Raw genomic sequence first — 23,506 nt, 5'->3', positions numbered from 1 at the left:
GAAAAAATGCTTTTCTTACCTTGTTTTGTCTTGTTTTTAGCCCAAATATCAAAAAATTCAAATAAAAACTCACCGTCAGAAGAATTAAGTCACAATTAAAAGATTTTCCTGAAAACAAGCTAAATTATCTGCCAGTGGGGTTCACAAAATAATCTGTTTTTTGCTTTAAAATGTCGTTATTTGGACAAAAAACAAAGACAAAAATTTTAAGTAAGATTGTTTTTTGCATTAATCAAATAAATTCCATACAATTAGTAGTTCAGACTCACCATTGCATATCTTTACGATGCGAACATTAAGATATCAATGCTAAAACATTATTTTGTGCAACGCTAGTAAGAATGCATTAAATTAATCGAAGTTGACAGTAAAGACATTTCGATTTAAACTGAGGCAGAAAATTTTGTACAATTTCTATCCAAAGAAATAAAAGATTTACGCCAAAATATTAAAGGGCCATAAAACCCTGCTCTTTTGGTTCAAGTCTACCTCAGTATTTTTTCAAAAAATACTTCATGTCGGGTGTGGAGCTCTTCTAGCAGAAGGAGGAGTGGACGTGGCCAGCAGAGCAGGGGAAATAGAGGAGAGTGAACAACTGTCAACTGGCTCTCAAAATGAGACACAAACCATGAGGAGACCCTTCAGTTTACAGTTTACAAAGCTCAAATGCAAAGAATGTGTCTGAATAGTAATGAACTCCACTGGTAAAAGAAATTCTGCCATTCTCCAATTCTAGTACAGCTCTCCCAACAACAATGCTCCCTGCAAACCAACAGCTTTGCTGTATCTGCACTGACAGCATTGTGGGGAAAAAACATGCAACAAACCTCGTGGATCATGGAAACAAACACATACAACTCTGCATGTACGGCTAAATACTCTCAGATCTCACAGCGAGGCAGGTCTGCCTTGCCTTCAGAAAGCACTTAAGAAGCAGGGTCTTCCCGTAGGATAAGAAAACTCAGCTATAAATAATAATCATAAACCGATACGTCATCTATCGGACAGGCAGATTGGCGATACGTCATGGATTTTGATCACGCCCAAAAAATTATTTTAAACCCTGAGGATGAAATTAGTTAACAAAAGCTCTAAATTATCCAGTTTACCCCACAATTAAAGCTGACAGGTGCTAACTTTGCCTTAACTAATACTCAACACACACAAATCTGTTAAAGTAAAAAAAAAAAAAAAAAAGGACTCAAGCGTTTCCTAAACCTTTAAGCAGAACAAATTTTTCAGTAACAATGAAAGGAAAAGTATGTTGAGCGCTAAACCAGCATCCTAAAATTAATTTATAAAGATAATGCTGACACTGAAAACTTCCACTTTGCAAATCCCAAGAATTAAATAATAACATAATTGCGATCAATATAACCTTGTTGAGCATAATAGAAGTCTTTAAAACATAATAAAAAAAAATACTACATTTTAAAAACATTTTTTGAATGTATTTCTCCTAACAAACTGGGTTGCGCTAATTCCTGCACCATTACTTTAAGCTATTTGTTAGATTAGTTTCAGTTTTGCAATAGGTACGGACTAATCTATTGCACATATGCAAATATCTTATTGTATAGGATCCTGTAGAAAATATTCAATTCATTTAACTAAGGGGTGAAGCAATGTGTGTGTGCACATGGCATGGTGGATTTCTTACACAAGATATTGGTCCCTTAGCTTCCTCAGCTGTATGAGGTCTGGTTTCAAGCTGTTCATTAGCTTGTCTATCTCTCGATTGTCTGTAGCTTGCCGCTTCAAATCCAGTTCCAACTTCCTCTTGCTGTCATGAATCTCTGTCACTCTAGACTTCAGCTTCTCCGAGTTACTCTGAATTCTGAAAAGAGTGAAAAGTTTCCCTCTGATAGCAGCCAGAATTCAAATGAGGGGAATTACGAGACACATTTGTATCATGAAAAACAAGACTACCTCTCAATCTCCTTGTCGTTTCCTTCCCTGCGAAACTTCTCAATGCTGTCTCTACTGAGGCGCTCCTGGGTCTCGCACTGCTCCTCAAAGATCTTGATGGTCTCGTTGAAGGCCTCAATGGCAGTCCGCTTCATCTGCAACTCCTGAGCGAGACCGTACATTACAACATCTGCATTAGTGACTGTTAATGAGATTCCAATGCATTTGAAAGAGAGAGGAAATGCAGCCTACTTGTGATGAGCGTGTGTATTCCTCGTACAGTACGTCATATTCACGACTCTTCTCCTGATACTGCTCGTGATAAACCTTCAGCTGCTCTCCCACTGCCTCTATACTGTCCTCTTTCACCACCTGATCCTGCAACAAAAAAAAAGGTATTCAGAAGCCTTGTTTACCCCCAAAAAAGAAGAGATTCATCATCCACTCACCCCCAAGTCAATTTTATATAGAGATGGATGATTGTAATGACAAATTTGACTTGTTGGTGGTTTGCCAGATTTCCAAGAAGACTAATCATTGTCTGGAACATAAATGTAAACGTGCTGCAACTTATCTTCTCAAACGACTTCTTTAACGCTCTTTTTATAATGTTTTTATTTTAACTTTCTGAATACTGATAAATAAAAAAAATAATCAATCATTAATATGACAGAATTTTTATGTTATATAAAAAAAACAATCAATCAATCAATCTATCTATCTATCTATCTATCTATCTATCTATCTATCTATCTATCTATCTATCTATCTATCTATCTATCTATCTATCTATCTATCTATCTATCTATCTATCTATCTATCTATCTATCTATCTATCTATTTAACATACTGACTTTAAAGGAAAAATCAGGTATGCATGAGACATCTTTATTCTGTCTTTGGTCATTTTTCAAATCAAAGCACAATTATTTGCCGTTTACACAACAAAGTTTTCAGGCAAAATTGGAAACTTTAGATACGTTTTGCCTCTGTTTACAAAATATCAGCAATTTTGGGACTGAATACACAAATTTGAAAACAGCTAATAAAGTAGAAGTTGTTTAAAACACGGCTGTTGATGTGCCTACGTGAACACCTGAAAAAGAGAGTCTTTGAAAACAATGACATCATGCACATGCATAGTACATGTTTATGTAGATTAAAGCCAAGCACAAACAAACACTCACAATGGCAAAGTACTTGGCAGTCGTGTTGCTCAAGGGTGGGTTTACTTCACATTACAACTTAAATTAAGTTGCATCTTATTTTACAGCGAATTCTACATTAACGTAAGCACATCATCACTTTCTTTCAGATACCATTTACTAAAAAGGTGAGACTTTCAAATACTAGCCTGATATATGTAATACAGCATTTTTGGTCATTTTCAAAAAGGTGTAAATGCAAATGGTTTCAAAATTACATTGTTAAATGTTAAACTTTTTTAAAACGCAAGTGGAAAACTTTTTCGCAAGTTCCTTATAGTCAAATGTTTTATTAATAACCAGAAGCCTAATTAAATCTGTGTCAATAAAACATTTCCAAGTGAAAACATTAATATAATTATAAAAATACTGTCAGTTGACCTTATATTACATGGAATTTCACTAAACTGCCATTTTATGGAAAATATACAAAATATGGAGTCATAAGTTTGAGTAAATAACAACAGAAATGCCATGTTTAACCCTAGTCTACTGTTCAGATTTACTAACCTTTTGTTAAGTTTACAGCTGCTTTTGCCCCATTGACTTCTTTTTTAATGACATTTTTAATAGCAAAGCCATGACATCACATAATCATGCATTCTTGACTGTTGGTGGTTTTCACTGTCGGGAAGAAGTAAAACTTTTCATTTGTACTGTTGGTCATCAGTTGGCACCATTAACCCTTTAGATAGGCCTGTGCAAAATGTTTCTTGCTTTTATACAGAGTTTTATGGAGTAAAATGGCAGATTAGTGTGTGCTTACTATGTTTACTTTGTTCTGAAAGATAAGGTGCTTATTTTGATTTTCTCTGACATATCAAGATAAGTGTGCAAATATTTCTCTCACACACTATACTCCATATAGCAGCCAGCTTTATATAGAAACAAAGACTTTTTAGCACTGCGACTGATAATCAGCACTAAAAGTGAAAAAAATGGAACCTCTTCCCAACAGGGAAAACCAGCAACAATCAAGAAAGCATACTAATACGGTGTCATTGATGTATGGAAGTCAATGGGGCAAAAACAGCCACGAACATAATGAAAGGGTAGTAAATTTGCCCTGAATGTATTGTTGAACATTTTCAAAGCATTTTCTCAAAATATGTGTCAAAATAAAATTTGTCATGAAACATCATTCAATTTGCTGAAACACAGAGAATGTTGTGGCTAAATTAAGACTCAGAAATCATCCCAGAGTGGATCAAAACATGCCAAAGAGCACACAAGGGTTATTAGTCTGCTATTCCTTCAACATGAAGCCTGTGGAAAAAAGGACACCATCAGTTTGAGGCTAGTGAAGAGCGGAGGTGCTGTACCTGCTGATATTTGGAGACGGGGAAGAGCAGGTGAGAGTCCAGCTTGGCGTTATACTGCGCCAGTGACTCATGGCGGTAGTGGTTGATGAGCTCCACCACAGAGAGAAAAGTAAGAGGCTCAGAGAAGCCGTACTTGCCCCCGCGATGAAAAATCTTGATCAGTTTGTTATTGCCTCCTTTCCTGGAATAAACAACACAAGGCTTTGATCGCATCGAGTCCCTGTTAGAAATTCTTCTTTGTGATGATGCATATCAAACAAATAATACACCAGCGCACCTACGCAATGCATTCGTCGCATATTAGACATCAAATGCGATTTGACCTGACACAGTGCTCACCTGAGGGTCAAAGTGTACTCTCCGTGCACTTTGCTTGAAGCGTCCCGCACCAAGAACGTACCATCAGGAGTGTCTCTCATTTTTTCATTCACTTCCTCTCTAAAAGTGTGAACATCAGACAAAGATGTGTTAATGTTTTAATCTACTACACATTGATTACATACCTATTCCAGGTGTACATCTTCTTAATGATGATTCTAAATTCTGCACAAGTTTAATACAGAAGAAAATTTAGTTTTACTGGTTTTACAACTGCAAAAAATGCATTAAAAACAGAACTGATTTACATCACATTACACACAAAGTAGCGACTTGTTTTTAGTGACGATTTTACTATTGAGTAATCATCATTATTATTATTTTATTGATAATGTCTGTTCCCTGATTGTTTGTATGTTATCTGAAAAAAATAGATGCATCACATGCACATAAGGGTGTCACGATCCTCCAAATCCTCGATTCGATTATATTTTCGATTCTAAAGTCACGATTCGATTCGATTTTTGATTATGAATAATCAATTAATTAATTAATAATGAATTAATTATTTGTAGCCTACCGTTTAAACTACCTGACATGCATGGTCTTTGTTTTACCCATAAACAAATCATACAGTAAATGAATAAAGGTAAGTTACACACATAATTACCACCTGTCAATCACTTTTTTCTGCGGAACTCGTGAATAGGCAGTGATCCGTGTCGTTATAATGACGTCGGTAAAAAAGGTGCACAACCAACAGAAACCAGCCAACAGTACCTGAGGTGTTAGCTAAAATGACTAAGTAAGTGTGTGAAAGTAAAAGATGGAAGCAGTCTACTGACTCGCTAACTGCCTTGACCTGCTGTCTCAAACGCATGACAATGTGTGTGCATCTGTATCTGTGTGTGAATGAGTGTGTGTGGTCACGTGATGTGTGTTTTCAGCGGTAGTGAGGAAGGAGGGTTGCTCAGAAATGCTACACTCCAGTGTGGATGTGGATCGTTGTTGTTCTAAAATGCCATTTAAAAACAAAGACATATTAGTGTAAACAGGGCCTGAGTGTGTATTTTTCGCAAGCGGATTTGCAACGGGTGCGGGGCGGAGGATCGCGATGCGCATATCGTCTATCAATCCAACCGCAATACGTACATGGCAGAGCTTGAAAACTGTGTTTTTTTGGTCGACAACACGAACGTTGTCAACATAACTAACTGGAAATCCAAAATACTTCCACACCGGCGACTTCATTGAAAGAGGAGAGGGTTTAAGTTCTGTCGACGGGTCTCCTGCGTCTGCAGTTTAACAAGCAATTCAACAAGCCTGTTTATTCATGCTTGACAAGCCAAGCTAACGTGACATGGGGGCATGGCAGCATCGACGATTCTATTTTTTGATTCGATAATCGAAGTTGAGCATAAATTTAGATCGATTTCGATTAAAAATCGAAATCGTGACACCCCTACATGCACATATAGTTAGAAATTTAAATTCTTCATCAAATATTTCCCAAGTGATGTTTGACAGATTTTTCAAAACACTTATAAACCTAATAGCTTATATAGCTATTTTATAATAACTAATTGCTTTTTTCTTTACCACAATGACAATGCAAATAATATTGTACTGGATATTTTACTAGATTTAGGGCTGCACGATATTGGAAAAATCTAACATTGCAATATTTTTTATTCTGCGATATATATTGCGATATGAAAACAATTTAACTAGATGTGATGAATAATTATTTAGAAAAATGTACATAATTTTAGATTAATTAGGATGATTCTGTAGACAAGAAGCATATTTCAATACAATAATAAAAAACATACAAATTAAATAAACAGTGTTTGATTGTTTTCCGAGGAGTTGAACTGTACTTAGGTAAACAGTAGTTGAATAATCAAATGTAAAACAATACTGCATAGTCATTCATTACGATTTTTTAAGCCTGAATGCTTTAAAATCCGTCACACAGGCACAGGCCTCAAAACACTTGTTTTATTTTGATATATTATATTACATAGTTATAATCTAGATTCAATATTGTGTATACTCGTGATGTTACTACTGCAAATGATCACATTGTGATATCGATTCTAAAACGCTATATTGTGCAGCCCTAGTAGTTTTTAGCCTAAAATGCAATTTAAAAGTTAACTAGGCCAATTATGTTAAGTAGGCAAGTTAGGATAATTAAGCAAATTATTGGACAACAGTAGTTTGTTCTGTAGACAACCAAGAAAGCATTTTTTCAATTTGATTTTTCAAAAGAAAATATAGGATAATATAGATTCAAAATATCATATATAACTAACATAATCTCTAATAAAGAAAGAAACTTGGTGATCTTACATATGCTTTGTATTTTCTTCCCTTTAACAACAACAAATTTATACAGTAAAACTTCGGGAGGAACAAATCTTTTAAAAAATTGCCTTTAATAAAGAAAATATATATTACATATAAATAATAAAAACAGAATTATAATAAATAAAATTAAATGTAAAAATTACAATGCAAGAAAAAAACTAAGAACTGCTTAAATGTAGTCAATCCACTTACTCCAAATTAGGAAAAAATATTCAGTCCTTAATAACAAAAAAAGACGATAACTCTTCATTTAAACATTTTTTTAATTACTTTTTTTTACTAGCTGCCAGAAGAATAAATAATAGTTTCTTGTCTTTACTAGTCTATCCATAGAAGTTTATATTACCCAAATATAAAGATCCAAATGATAGGAGAAAACATCTTAATTGGAATAATAACATTAACCTTATAAATGCTTTTAAAACATTTAAAAAAATATTTAAGCCAAACTAAAATAAGACTTTTTTCAGAAGAAAAAAATTAAAGGAAACACTAGCTATGCATCCATCCATCTATTTCTTTGCACATTTTGGTGTTTCCATCAACCTTTTTTATGTGCGTATCCAAAATGTGCAAAGAAATAGATGGATGGATCAATTGAAAAAAATGTGCGTAAAAAACATATGCGCATAAGTGAGTAGGATAAACTTTATATTTAATATAACATTTTTTTCCAGTTAGCGCAATAAAAAAAATGTCATGTAATTTTGTTATAAGAGATCATGTGATAATAAAAATGTGAGTGCATGGATAAACCAACAGGCTGAGTAAACTTTAAAACATCTGAAATGTTGTTTTGGTCATTCTAAAACTACTTCACTATTTTAATGTTATTGTTATTATATTATTAATTACCTCCAGAACTGTCAGGAGCGTCTGTGCTCCGTGTCTGATGCCTTCAAACGCCACCACACGTTCATTGTGTGTCTGCCCCATCTTCTGAGGCACAAGTGATTTATTAAATGAAGAAAAGATTCACGCAGCTTCTCCTACCAGCTTTTACTGTTAAAATTTGGTGCCAGTTAATCAGGAAGTGATTATTTTGTTCTCTTTGACTTCTTGAATGGAAACGCTGCTTTATTGGCACGACTTTTATGCGATATTGATGCATAAAGTTAATTCGCATTTTTGGATGAAAACATAGCTAATGTGAAAATTTCCTTTCTCAGAAAATCCTCACTTGGGAAATATTTGAAAAAGAATGGCAAATTTTACAGGAAAGCTAATAATTTTGTGTTACACTCTTAAATTACAGTCACATGTTTAAATAGACCAGTAATTTACCTTGAAATATCTCCCCAGTACCATTCAGCTTCACTCAGTAAGCTGTCGCTTCCATTAGTCACAGATGAGGCCATGGCTTTGGCTTTGGGCGGTTTTGGAGGAAGAGCTGGATAAACAAGGGAAATACGATACAAATATTTATGATTAAAATAAATAAATCACCTTTCATCTTTACACGGCTGGGGCCAGTGTTTGCTTTCATGGATCCTCATCACCGCATAAACGCGTGATGTTATCTTTCAGAGTCTCTAGAGTCACCTGTCTTGCTCAAGGGTGTAACAGAGATCGCTGAGGGATCAGTCCTTTCGGCTGACAGGCCAGATATCTGGCAACAGCATGAGCTTTTCTCTTCTGAACTAAATGCTACTCTACAGGGATGATGAAGCTCTTCTGGTGTAATTTGTTAGCAAATCCATGATGGCTTCCAGAAAGATTTTTAGGTTCTCTAAAGACAGCTCTTGCTCTCCAAGGCTGCATTAATTTGATCAGAAAAACAGCAATCACAGCAGCAATATTGTGAAATATTAATGCCTGTGAGGTAAAGCTAAAGTTCCAGTCAGTCCTAACCATAATAAATCATTATAATATGCTGAATACTTTTGCTGAAAAGAGTGAGTCTCTGCTTTCTTTGAGTAGAACTTCTGTAGCTTATTTATTTCTTCTTTTTCATAGATATCTTACCTTGAAAACCTGATAAAAGCATAAGCATCCCACAATGCAAATATATTGTACAAACTAAAGAGAGCTTAATTTTCTAAATGGTAAAATTAAGTACTTTAAGCACTTTGAATATAGTATATTTTACATATTCATGTAATATATTTTTATTTTATCATTTAAATTTTTAAATATCATTTTGGTCTAAATCACAAAATAAACAAATTATTCAATCCTGAGAAACCAGTTTATAATCTAATATTCACAATTTTTTACACAACAGCGGTCTGGCATATTAACTGAATTAAAATTGTAAAAATGATCAAGGAAAGCTGCGATTGTCATGCACATCCTGTCAGGGAAGCAGGGTTGTGTGATCAACAGCAAATTTCCTTCGAAGGCCAGAGGGCGCTTTTAAGCAGAAACTCCACATACCCACAAAGAAAATTATACTAGCGCTACAGCACAAACAGAAGATTTAACTGCTTTAATCGATTCAGCATGACCAATAATAACACAACTATGTTACTACAATTGACTTAAATCAATTTCATCATTGTCTGATTTTAATTTTGAACTCAATTTTGCGTAACTTTTCAGTGGACAACCGTGCTGTGTAGTAAATGCTGCTCCATCTAAATGCAATGGCTTTGGGTTTAGTAGAACCAGCTTTACTGACAAAATGCACAAGTATGAAATCATCTCACAAAAGGATTTAACTCAAACGATGAAGTTTGGCTGAAGTTTTTACGCAAGTTTGGACAAAAAGAAATAAAAAATGTTGCTATATGTGGTATTTTCACATGCAGCATTTACTACACAGAGCCGTGGTTCACTGAAAAGCGACCCAAACAGGTGTTATTATCACAGAACAATTTATCTCAATTTCAGTGTTTGATTAAACTGGTTTTAATTTTAAACTAAATTTTGTGTAACATTTTAGAGAAATATAGTGCTGGGTAGTAAATGCTGCTCCATATGTAAGCAATGGCTATAGGTTAAATAGAATCGGCTTTACTGACAAAATGCACATGAAAATCAACTTTGATTAATTGGTCGGCCCTAACAAGTGTTTATAGAGGAAAAGACAAAGCTTCTTTTTTTAACACACTACTTGGCATAATCATATAAATATAATCATATTTGGCATCAAACAGCTAGTAAACACAGATGACGATGATAAATCTCACTGACAGTCTATCAGTAAAAAAATTTAAAAAGCATCATTATTATTAATACAAACAAACCGGGAGGAGTCGGCTCTTGTTCCCAAATTCTCTCCAAAAGAAGTCTCTCAACTGCAGCTGCAGGAAACGCCTCATCTTCCTCTGACCTGCCAATCAGGCATAGAGAAGATTAGTATGTGTGCTCATATTCGGCAGCAGATTTTCAAAAGTTAAAAGCAGCTAAATGTTGTGCTCACCCGCTCACAGGGCCCCTGAACAGGAGAGGGCCGAAGATCTGGCCCAGGGTGTAAATGTCGAGGCCGTTCTGCTCAGCGGACTGACAGACCTTGTCCAGGTGTTGAAGCAAATAATGCAGTGTCAGCAGGTTCTGCAGAGGAACCTCAGGCTTGTCCAGGACCTGCTGAAGCAGCTCACGTCTCCTCACGGAGGGGACGTCTGTTCCGGAATGACACCAACATTAGCACGTTTTAAATATAATTTTTTTTTGTTATAGAAAATAATAAATAATAACAATAATTTACATTTATTTAGTCATTTAGCAGACACTTTTGTCCAAAGCAACTTAAAATTAAGGCATTCAGCAATTCATCAAGAAGAGGCATTACACACAAGAAGTGCTAATTATACAAAGGAACTGTTTGTGCTCAGTATATTAAGTAAGGATGGTGTTTTCGGAGAGGGGGGGCTCTGAAGCTCTGTTGCATGTGTTTCTACAGGTGAGTGTTTCTACAGGTGGTTTGTCGAGTTCACTCACTTGTGTGAAGCACATTTTATAAATGAACAATGTTTTTTTTATATGGGATGATTGTAAGAACGTGTCTGGTGCAAATGTGCAAAAAACTGGTTCAAGTGTCGGATAAAGTGTCAAAAGGGAGAAAGAGTATGTTTTCTACTGGTGGTTTGTCAACCCACTCAACTGTGTAAGGCAAAGTCATAATTAATAATGTTTTAGGGTTAATGTGTGGTGAGGTAATAATAATAATAACAATAATAATAATAATAATAATAATAATAATTATTATTATAATTAATAGTAGTAGTAGTAGCAGTAGTATTACAACTAATAGTAGTAGTATTATATATAATAACTTACAACTTAATATCATTACTAGTCTTGTTTTTTAATAAATTGATTAATAAAAATATAATTTATCATTAGCAACAGAAGTACTAGCAGTAATATTAAATACAAATATAATTAAATACTTCACAGTTCAGTAACAGTACATTTAATGTTTTTTTTAGATAATAAAAACTATAATATTAATAATAAACTGAAAATATACGTTAGCGTGTAAAACATATACCAAACATCTATTAATAGCTAACTATTACAGCTATTACTTCAAAACAATACTTAGACCACTGACAAAAGGTTTTTATATTTTGAAAATGTATCATTTAATAAATTCATTTAAGCAACATGAACATAGAAAGGTCTAATGAAGACTATTAGACTAATGAAGACGGTCACATAGCCCTCTAAAAATAACGACAAACAACTACACATTGCAACGACGCATGGTGCAAGCTCTGTGATTGGTCAGTTTGGTAGTGATGATGTGCATGGGCAGTGCTGAGAGCCACAAGCACTTTAGAGCGAGTGTTTACAAGCGTCCATTCGCATGAAGGAGCTCCAGATGAAAACTTTTGTTTTGTGTTCACCTTATGATTCAAATTGTTGCATGTCCAACAGTTTCCACAGCTGAATGAGCGAGTTTTAGTTACTTGTAATTCAGAAAAACTAAACACCTGTGAAGAAACTCGACACAGAGGAACATAAAAACCTACTGCCAGCTAGCATTTCGGAAGTGTTATTGCAGAGCAACACAAACAGCACGCACAAGTAAAAATGCAAGACTACACGCAGGCAGGCGCCATGGGTCATGCCAATCACTCGCTGCAAAAATAGAAATCAGCCTTTATAGCTAATACAAATATCAACACTGTTAAATAGAGAAAATAAAGATTTAAACAATATACACAAGCCTATACGAAGATAGGGATGTGTGTTTGTGAATGACATCATCGCCAGCACACAGGTCATCAAAAGATCCAGCAAACACGAGGCAGACACCGAAAATCAGTGCTATTTGCTCATATAATTCTGTTACTTTCTAGATCCACGCTGCTCTTTTCAACCTGCACGGATGAGTGAAAAATGGCACGTACCCGATTCGAGCTGCACTGCTGCCTGAAGGTCTGTATAAACACAGGGAGGGATGATGGGGGCAGGAAGGTCCTGGAGGTACCGAATCACAGCCTCCGAAAGCGCATGAATGTCCCACTGTCCCACGTCCAGATCCTGCAGCTCTGCGTGGGGACAAATGACGGCGGTCAAACACGGCAGACATGTAGGAAATACAGAAATGTTCTGATACTATGGTAATCGCTGGGTGACTAGATCAAACCCTTTGTAGTTCTTCACAATTTGGAAGAAAAGAAAGCAACGCATTTCAAAAGTTCAGAAGTTTCCCAGAAGTTTTTGTCAAAATAAAACTTCAGTATAATGTCAATGTAATTTTATTGTTGTTATTACAGTAGATATGATTGCAGTTTATTTTATTCACCATATCACAGTTAATATTTAAAATAAATATATATATATAAGTGGTATTAGTAGTAATATATTATTATTAAATACTTTAATAATTACCATTTAAGTTACCATTTAAATTACCATTTAAGTACCATTTAAACTTTTCAAAAACTTTTTGAGAGTAATTTGATTTAATCATAATAAATTATGTGTGAGATTAGTTCTAAATGAATAAAAAATAACATAACACACATAAAAATAACACACACACACACACACAACCAATTCAAATCCTCAAGAGCTGAACCTGTATGCTTCAAGGTTATTACAGTTAATGAAAACGAAGAAAAAAAAAAGAAGAAAAAAAAAAACATTTTCGTGACCTGAAATAGAAATAAAAACTAGATTTTTTTTTTAAACTAGAACTAACTAGAACTGTATAGTTTATGAACAAGACTAGCTGAAACTAACTAACATTATAGCAAAAACATCCTTCGTTTTCGTCTTTGTAAATGTTTTTAATACATAAGCCTTCTGTATGCCATTTACAAGTAAATCTATTTACTTCACACTCGACCTGAATCATTTGAAACTAGTCGCGTCTCCAGTAAGCTCTCTTGTCCACAAACTACTAACTTTTTAACATGCCTAATATCACCCCTCTGACACGAAAATAAACCAGTAAATACTGAGTTATTCAGTTATTAGAACAGTATAATGAGATCAGATTTGGGAAGCGGTAAACGGATAATACTGCACAGCAGGTGAAGCAAACACAAACAGTCCACGACAGCCTGCTATGACTGAACTAAACTTGAACAACTGCAGTGCGTGTAAACCAAGGACATAAATAAGAGTTTTATGAAAAGTGTTTTAAAGGTTTATTTCATAACAGAAAATCGTAATGGAGTTTAAATAAGTGAATCATGCTTTAGTTGGGTTGCAAAGCATAATTGTAAGAAACTTTTCAGTTCATGAGTCCAAACTTGAGAAGATCCGGTTCACATTAAAGATCTGAACTTCCTATCACTACTGTGCGTCTAACCTCAGAAGCAGCCTTGCACACATATTTTACTTAAGGCAGCTATCTTGTGGGCTATTGCATTTGAACTTGAAAATGTGTAGATGGTAGTGGTAGATAATAGTGGTCATGTGTCCTCTGAATACATGTTTTAAAAAATGTATCTTTGATTAAGTTTTTTTTTTTAAATTTTGAATCTTGCACCTAACAAATATCCTTATTTATAAAAAAAACTAAATACTAAAACAAATAAAAACTAAACTAAAACCAAGCAATTTCTAAATATAGAAACTAATAAAAACTAGTAAATCTGCCTCTAAAAACTAAAACTAACAGAATAAAAAGTAAAACTAATGAAAAATCCAAAACTATTATAACCTTGGTATGTTTGCAGACATGCAACTAAAAAACGGTCCAGTGCAGGAAAGAGCAAATCTACAAGGGGGGAAAAAGTGTGCAATAACTCACCGCTGAGGCTCGGTCGCTGATTGTCAGAGGCTGAAGTCCTGTACAGTGTCCTGCAGTCCAGACCTAGCAGAGAATCGAGGCATTAGCTCACCTCTCAAAAATAGCCCTTCCATGCCAGCCTGGATTAGAGGAGCAGTTACATCTAAACATTAAATGTAAAAGCCTGCAGATATAAATATATCCAGTCACGCTATCAGAACTGGGAAAAGAGCCCAGCCGAATCCCTGAGCTTTGCTGCAGTTGGGGAAGAAGTGAGAAGACGGAGAAAGAGTAGGACTGAAATCTGCATCTTAATAACTGCCATATGGTGTCATAAAAACCATTTCACACCTCTGCTTTTAATATCATTTTCAATGTGGAAATATCTATTAAAATAAATCCATTAAAGGTGACAACGGATGAATTTTTCTCTTCTGTGCATTTTTTATTAAATATTTAGTTTGGTTTCTGCTGTGTCTGCCAGCTTAGAAAAGCTAAAAAGAAAACATGCAGCCAGTTTCTTATAAAAGGTTTGAGTTTTAAAATGAGTCATCCAGTGACCCGTTTCAGTTTTGATGTAACTACCTAGTCTTTTAACTTAACTTAAATTTAACAAACGAACCATCAAAAAGTGTGACCAGTTATCCTGTTCTGTATTTACAGGAGTCCTCACACAAAAGAGACAACCGTGAAATGGCTTAATTTTAAATATGATGGGAATATCCTAGTACGAGTGGGCAAAAACTGGCTCGTGTGAACCAAGAAAGCTTTCCCAGATTGCTTTTTAAAGCTCAGGGTGAGCATCAGCTCATTTTCATTTAAAGAGCTGTGAATTGGGGTGTTTTTGACAGTAAAAAGTGTGTTCATTTACACTACAATTAAGAAATTGTAACCAAAATAAGTTATAGACCAGGGCTTTCAGACTCCAGTCCGGGTCTGGACAGAATTCAATCTGGACCCACCTCCAGTTCATATTTCAAGAGCACTAATTGTGTGTAAGAGATTCAATATCCAAAAGAGGCATTGTTTCACAACATATTCTCAAATTTGCATACATCACCACCAGAAAAATACTGAACAATAAATGATGATTACAAATAGGGCTGCACGATAGGGATGCTCCTATCGATCGGCACCGGCCAATAATCACATTTCATGACTCGATCAGTACACACTAATCAGGCCGATCTCATGAACCACTGACAAGTGTTTGTCTCTCTCTCTTTCTCTCTCATCGTGTAATCGAGCTGCTGTAAGGCTCTTCAGTACTGCGATCATTGTGTTGCTGTCAATAGTTGGAGTCTAGCAATATATTTAAATGGCATTGCATGTATTTAGGCTTTTTTAAATTTTGCTTTAAGAACTTAAAATGTCTGTGTTTTCAAAAATATTGCAAGTTCACTAAACCCTGGCTGGAAATATTAGGGAAATAAAAAACATAAAAAAATATTTAATAATATTTAACAACACAACTTTTTGTAATATATTTTTAATTGCAATAAACAGTAGGTTTTATGCTTATTTCCTTTAAGTAATGGATTTATAGGTGTGCACATTTTATTTTTATTAATTAAATATGCACTCCAAACTTTTTCTTGATTGAGACAGCTTACAATTTTCCTTCATCCCTTGCAATGTTTCCAAATTGCAATAGGAGTTATTTTTATAACCATTTATTATCTGTTTTATTAACATTTTCTGTAAAGCTGCTTCTGACCGCAACATGTCCATGTTAAATTGTTATAAGGCATATGAAAAATCCTTAATTTACTAAGAGATCTCCTTGCTTTATGCAAAGTTACAAAAAGTTTCAGAATCAGTACTCAGTACTTAAGTTATATAAGTTGTAGTCACGCTTTATTGTAACGCTCACTTCTCGCTATTAGCAAATCAAAATTATGACTTCTGCTTCAATAAACTTTGCTCTTTATTCATAGATATTAAGGTAGTTTAGGTATAGGGTTAGGGATGTAGAATAAGATCTTGCAGAACATTTAGTTTATAAGTACTAATAAGGAGCCAATATCTTAATAACATGAATGCTAATAGGCAATTAATTAATAGTAAGCATTGGTCCCTAAAGTGTTACCAAATGTAATAATTTAGAATAATTGGGATTATTCTGTAGGGAAGTGAATAATGCATCAAATATAATAATGTAAACTGCAATCGTGGTTTTGTAAATATAAATGTAAAAACTACACTGCAAAGACTTTATTGTATGAATAATGCAACATTAAACTTTTGTGTCTGAATACTTTAATCGCGCTCAGGCCTTAAAAACATGCAAATTATAAAATTTCACTTCGTTGTGGTAAAACTCTGCAACGAGTCCACAAATCTCATGTTCTGAACTGTGTTTTTATAAAACATGTCTGGTGTATGAAAGACTGCTAAAGCAGAAATATAGGAAAAAAATTCACCTTAGTTTTGTTTACACAAAAAGACAAAAGGCACTACAAAGTGTATTTTAGATGTTTTCTTCACACTGACCTCAAAAAAGTCTAGATGAACTCAAAAGCTCAAAATTTTAAAATTGATGTACATAGAAAAAAAAGGTCTAGTGTATGTGTTTTGTTTTTTTTTTTGCTCTTTTCTTGTGGCCGGAGGCTCTGTTCACTCTAGATTTTGAGCTCTGTGTATCATGTGTCAGCTTCTCTAACAAACAAACCACAAACAATAAAGCTCTTTACATGACAGTCAATGACAAAAAGTATTACCTGACCGCTCAACTGCTTCGATCAGCTTAATCAGATTAGGGGGAGCAGTTTCCGGGTGCATGAACTGTTTGGTCAAGTCTAGGTCTGGAACAACTGAAACAGCAGAAGGAGGGGAGAAAAGAGAGAATTTCCATCAAATTTCTGCTTATGTGTTAATATGCAACATCTGAAATACATAAGAGTTTAAAAAGCATTAAAACATTGATGTTCATTTGCATCACAGGATAACAGATCTTGCATTTTATTCTCACTTTTCCCCTAGACAATGTTAACTTTCAGTAGCAAGATCAAACTGAAGTAAACAATTTGAAGATCTATTTAATGGGGGAAAAGGGGTACTTAACTGTGAAAAAAAGGTCATTTTTATTATTATTTGTATTCTAGTCCATTAGTTAAAGTTAGTTAAATGTTTTTACTAACATTAAGTATGAATAATCTTGTTAAGCATTTAATAATCATAGTTAAACATTAACTAATGTATTATTACAATCTAAAGTTGTGCTTGTTAACATTGCTGAATGCAAATTGATTTAATGAACTAACCATGTAAACTAAAATATGTAAATAAATCAGTTAACATAATAGACCATTATTCTAGTGTTATCGAATATTTTAGAGAAGAGTAAAACATATAATGTAATTCAATAAGAAATAACTCTTCCCTTTTTACAAAAACCCTTTGTAAAAAGTTTTTTTTACTTAATTTTTAAGAGAGCATTTAGTTTTTCCTTTTATAATTGTGTACTGCACTTGTATGTCTGCTTAATTTACTTTAGGTTAGTTTTCGTGCTTTGATCGAATACAAGAGGGCTTTTTTAACCAAGCAAGGAAGGAAGCAACACATAAAAAAACTGTCATAAAAAACTATATGCAATTATACATCCCAAAGCCATCACTCTCCTAAGACAGAGGAGAAGTGGGAGACGTGGCCTGCGTCGAGTTCAGCCCGAGGTGCAAAAATACCCCAATTTTACAGAAGAACCTTCTCATTATATCACGTCGACAGTCTTCTCTGCTAGACAGTTGCTGCTTTTGGCAGCTTTAGTATTCCACGAAGGACTGCGCATTTAGTGCTGTATTTAAAAAAGGTAACAGGCAAGTCAAAGTCAAATTTAAAACATTGGCCTCGAGACAAGTGAGTCACAACAGTAGGTAGAGAAGCCTGCAATTTTGCAAACCACAATTCAAAAAGGAGAAAGAAGAGTGCCAGAGTAAATGCTGGTGTTGCTTTAGCCTTTGGATTTTACAGTGTACGAGAGGCCTATAAAACTGTGATTCTGTGGGTTAAAAATAAGATTATCATTTGATTTAAATCTGTTCATATGTTGTTCAAAATGAAACTCATGCAGTCATTAGGATACATCTGTAATTAACATTTAATGTTAGTCTTTTGTTCAGGTTCACATTGTTCATGTTCATATATTCAGATTCAAATGTTTGCTGTTTTTCTTTCGTTTTTTAGCTTGTTATTGAGGAACATAATATACATACACTCACATTTATATATAGTGGTCCACTACAGTGGACGTGCTGTAAAATAAAAAAATTTAAAAAAATATGTAAAACCTCTAAATTGTAGAATTTAGTTTTTACCCAAAGTATGTTGGAAATCAAAGAAAAAATAAAGAAAAAAAATTCTTAGGGTGTCAGGAGGACATATGCATGTGTGTGTGTGTGTTGTTTGTGTATATATATATATATATGTGTGTGTGTGTGTGTGTGTATGTATGTATATATGTATGTGTGTATGTACGTGTGTGTGTGTGTGTGTGTGTGTATATATACACACAAACATACATACATACTTTTTAAAAACATAATGCAAGTTAATTTTTAGTTTCATTAATTAAACTAAATTTTTAAACGTAAAACTAAACATTCTTAAAAGTAATCAGCTGTTCAGTGAAGAACCTTCAACTCCCATAGAATCTTGGATGCTCAAAGTTTCTTTAAAATGCTTAAAGTTTTTTTTTTATTATTATTATTATTAAATAGTACTTTTCACTAAAAAAGTTCTTCTATGGCATCACTGTGAACTGCTTTTTGGTTCATCTATAGGCTCCTTTATTTTTAAACATGCGGATGAAAAAACAAAGAAAAAAAGTCTTTATCATACAAAAGCCTTTTACTGGTTAAAAAAAAGCCTCAGTTTCCCCCTGTCTTATTCCAGGCCTTCTGGAGCGAGCTCTGCCTTGGCCCTTTGCGTGAGTGGAGCACAATAAACGATTTAATCAAAAATCCTGAACAAGCAAAACCCCACTGGCCGTGTGCCAGACCCTCCTTTTCAGGCCCACCACAAAGAGGCCAGAGCTTGGCTGCCTTCGCCTCCTGGCAGTGCAAGGCTAAACCACGTCTGATTATTAATTTTGGAGTTCAGATGAAGTGCCATGTCAGCACATTCCACTTCTCCACTGCACGTTAAACATGGGACTTTGCTCGCTTTTCCCTCATACGGACATGAAGCCGCTCTCAGTCTTTCCTCATTTTTATCCTTGATCCGTGTTCTATCTTTGCTTTCCTGGAACGAATTACAGAAACTTCCGAACTTAATTCTTGAGAAGTCCTGCTTCCATGAGTGAAACTTTGCTAAACCTTTTTCTGCCCATTTTCAAATTCAGGCTTTTAGTCAAGAACAATTTACTCCTGAAAAAAGACAAACAGTTATTACTGTCATGAATGATTATTCAATTTATTTTTATTTATGTAAAAAAAAATGCATTTTACATAAACAATGATATGAACACACTACCTGACAAAAGCCTTTCCAGGTTTTAGGAACTACAAATAATAACTCAGTTTCTAGTTGATCAATTGGTATCAGAAGTGGCTTATATGAAAGGCAAAGACCTCTAGATTATGCTTATTTTACCAAAATAAAATATGATCATGCCTTAATTTTTAAATATTTAATTAGGACAGTAAGGTCTGACTTTGCATAGGCAAAAGTCTTTTCATTTAACAAATAATGTACAATATAAAACATAAAGAATAATTATTGTGTATGACTCCCGTAAGCTTGGAAGACGGCAGCCATACATCTCTGCAATGACTTAAATAACTTATTAATAAACTCATCTGGAATGGCAAAGAAAGCGTTCTTGCAGGACTCCCAGAGTTCATCACAATTCTTTGGATTCATCTTCAATGCCTCCTCCATCTTACAGCAGACATGCTCAATAATGTTTATGTCTGGTGACCGGGCTGGCCAATTCTGGAGCACCTTGACCTTCTTTGGTTTTAGGAACTTTGATGTGAAGGCTGAAGTATGAGAAGGAGCGCTATCCTGCTGAAGAATTTGCCTTCTGCAAATTCATTTCAAAACACATTTGGTCTTCTGCAATATTATGATTGAGACGCAGTTCAACAGATGATTCATCAGAGAAATCTACCTTCTGCCACTTTTCCAGAAGATCAACTTTTCTACTAAGATCAAGTTAGTATTTGTTGCTTTTACAACTGGGATTGAAGACTGGGATTGCCTCCATCTTCTAATAGCCAGGTTTTAAAAAATGTTACAATAAGTAGAATTTATGTACTATTAGTATTAAAACATGGTTATAGGAATATAGTATATATAGATACTTTTTTTGTTAGTATGAAATTATATTCATTCCATCCATTTGAATGACCAAATATTTACATGAACTAATAAACTTAATTTTATGAGCAGAAACATTACATTTTTACATTGTCATTTTATATGACAGATAAAGATGGTGGTAAATTTAATTACCTGGTTATAACTGTAAACTTATAGTTTATGTAGAATCTGTAAATCTAAATGGATGGAACAAAATACGCATTAAATGGATTTATATATAAATGGATTTATATGCAATTCAACACAATATTAAATGGGCCTTAATATTTTTGAGTGCATATTTAACAATATTCTTATTTTTCAATAAAAGAACAAGCAAAACAGCTTGGTCTAATCTTTTATCATTTCATTGACTTTGAAATAAACTTGTGATAATTAGATGTTTACTAAAATCTGAAAATGTCAAACTTGTCAAATCAAACTAACATGATGAAACAAAACTACGAGAGATAATCACAGAGTGAAACGCTGCAAACCCCACATGACTGTCAAAATCAACGTCTATTAAAATCACAGCTAATTTGACCTTTTAAAGACAACGCAAAAGTGTTTTCACAAAACCACACAAATTCCATGCACATATTTTTCTAAGAAACAATAAAATGTTTCCTTCCTTTATTGTGGACACTGTTAATGTCGTATACAAAACGTCTGCTTGTGATCAATGATTAAAAAAAACGAAGAGTAAGAGTTTATTCACAAACAAACTTCACTATAGCTGCAAACTCACTGGCACAAACACTCAAAACACACAGCAGGGTTTTTTGAGGGAAAAACAGCTGTGGCCCTGAAGTCATTGTTGGGTTTCAGAGAGAGAACCAACTAATCATTACCCAATTATAGTCGTCTTGGTAGCCTGCATTTTGGCTAGCCTGCAATTGAACGTGCCCTGCGAACAAAAACAACAACTGCAAAAACGAATAATGATACGATTACAGCAACAACTTGCTTTACTCTGCTGTCGCTTCTTCACACCACTGTTGAGGCAACTGTGTGTGCATACGGCTGATTAACAAAAGCTAGCAACTTTTCCCCAGCTCTCGATCATCGCTTTTATTTGGGGTGCACAATATTATTAGAACATTTAAGAAGAAATATGAGTTGTCCAGTGGCAGCTTTGTTACATTAATAATATATTGAATATGGGTATTAGGCATGGGCTGATACAAGATTCTAATGGTATGATAACCTTGAATTAAAAACAACATGGTGTCATGCCATCACAGTATTGTTATTACTGCTCTAAAACGTTCTTTTTAAACATCTGGGTAAAAAAAAAAAAATTCTTAGATACAATATATTTAGTTTAAGAATTTTAAAAAAATATTTTGGAACAATAATTAATTCAGACTAAACAATTAAAATAAATCATTCTCTTTTGCTATCTTCATTAGTTTAAAAAAACCTAAGATTTCTTTAAAGGCATCTTTGGAGATCTTTCTTTTCTTTGGATATACAGTAAACCACTGCAATTTTCAGCTCTATAGCATGTTTGGATACTGGTGTATACGCAATTTGTTTTTCATGTTTGCTGAATCGTGGACTGACCAGTACCTTTTGACACAGATGGTCATTTGCTGCTGGAGAAACTGTTACCTTAAAAAAAACACATACAATCAAATACACATATACTGCAGGAATTTTTGCCGTTTTAAAACCACAACGTTTCCAAAACACGATAAACCTTGAAATCGGTCACCATCCCATGCCTAACTGGTACATGAACTGTTTGCAAAATAAATAAAAAAAATTGACCTGCGTCAGCATTGGTTATCGGCCAACATGATTAATAAGTTAAAAGATGAAAAAAACATACAGTGCTCAGCATGTATAAGTACACCCCTCACAAATTTATCTTTTAAATTAAAATGTTTAATAGGAAGCTATACAATATTATATTTGGGCATTAGATAAGTCAGTACTGAAGTACAAATCTGAAGCTTATCTGACAAAATAACTAAGAGTCCAAAAACTAGTACACCCAAATTTATGTTTTAGAAAAATATTAAATACAAAGATTTTAAAAAGTGGAAAAATCAAGAGAAGCAAAAAAAAGAAAGAAAAAAAAAGGTTGAAATTTTGCAGGTTGTAATTTTTGTTTGCAATATTTTGCTTGAATTTAATTGATTTATCTTTCAATTTCTAAATATGTTTGGTGACTAAAATATTATTTTAATAAATATATCTGTTTAATAAATCTGTTTTGTTTAAATGCACCAAAATACAATGCCTACATACACTGAGAAATGGATACAAATAGTCATTTTCAAAATGGGGTGCACTTAATTATGCTGAGTACTGTATATTAGCATTACTGATTTTACTACAAGTACAAGCGAGCTCAGCTGTTAGAATTTTTTTGGCTCGGGACTTCCGTTTTCATTCACTTCCATAGGTTTTTAGACATTGAGAGTAGCTAGTTATGCTGCTTGAATTCTGAACTGATGAAGTCTTATTATATTATTATAGTTTTTATGTATAATCATGAACAGACTTGCAAGTAGTTGGACCGTTTTCTGCCATTAGTTATTCCTAGCCATTTTCCAATTGGTAATGGATTTTTAGAGTTCTCGTTCTAGAGTTCTAGAACAAACCGCAAAAAGAGTGCACTTCCATATTGCAGAATAGGGTCAATGAAATGGATTGTTCTGCTACAGAGATTCTGATTTGTTGAGCAGTTTCAAAGCTATTGTAAATTACTGCTTTATCAACATCTATGACTGTTGCTTGGCATCCATTCAGTGTTTCATTGGCAAAATCAGTACAGAGCTAAGTAAGTGTTTATTTGCTTCACTTTATTTTGTCAAATATTGTATATAATAACCATTTTATAAAAGCAATAAGCCCCATGAACCTGTGGATTACAGTAAATGTATAACAGCTAACCAGAGCTAGCTATAATTGTGCATATCATACTTTTTTTC

At 34.1% G+C, this 23,506-nt stretch overlaps 1 protein-coding gene across 5 annotated transcripts in view; it reads right to left on the bottom strand.

Moving 5' to 3' along the window:
• Positions 1-23,506, bottom strand: part of pik3r2 (phosphoinositide-3-kinase, regulatory subunit 2 (beta)) — a 48,992-nt gene that overhangs the window by 7,387 nt on the left and 18,099 nt on the right. For 3 of the 5 annotated variants that reach the window (XM_087239138.1, XM_087239139.1, NM_212822.2), the window contains 11 exon segments: positions 16,982-17,074; positions 14,283-14,345; positions 12,427-12,567; positions 10,491-10,689; positions 10,315-10,400; positions 8,411-8,516; positions 4,775-4,873; positions 4,436-4,616; positions 2,161-2,286; positions 1,930-2,072; positions 1,661-1,837 (listed from right to left, as the gene is read on the bottom strand). In XM_087239138.1, coding sequence (XP_087095264.1) covers positions 1,661-1,837; positions 1,930-2,072; positions 2,161-2,286; positions 4,436-4,616; positions 4,775-4,873; positions 8,411-8,516; positions 10,315-10,400; positions 10,491-10,689; positions 12,427-12,567; positions 14,283-14,345; positions 16,982-17,074 — 1,414 coding nt within the window. 5 annotated transcript variants of the gene reach the window in all.

The sequence above is a fragment of the Danio rerio genome, chromosome 2 (genome assembly GCF_052040795.2).
Source record: "Danio rerio strain M-AB ecotype USA chromosome 2, GRCz13ab, whole genome shotgun sequence".
NCBI lineage: Eukaryota > Metazoa > Chordata > Actinopteri > Cypriniformes > Danionidae > Danio > Danio rerio.
This window is presented reverse-complemented; position numbering and strand designations above follow the sequence as displayed.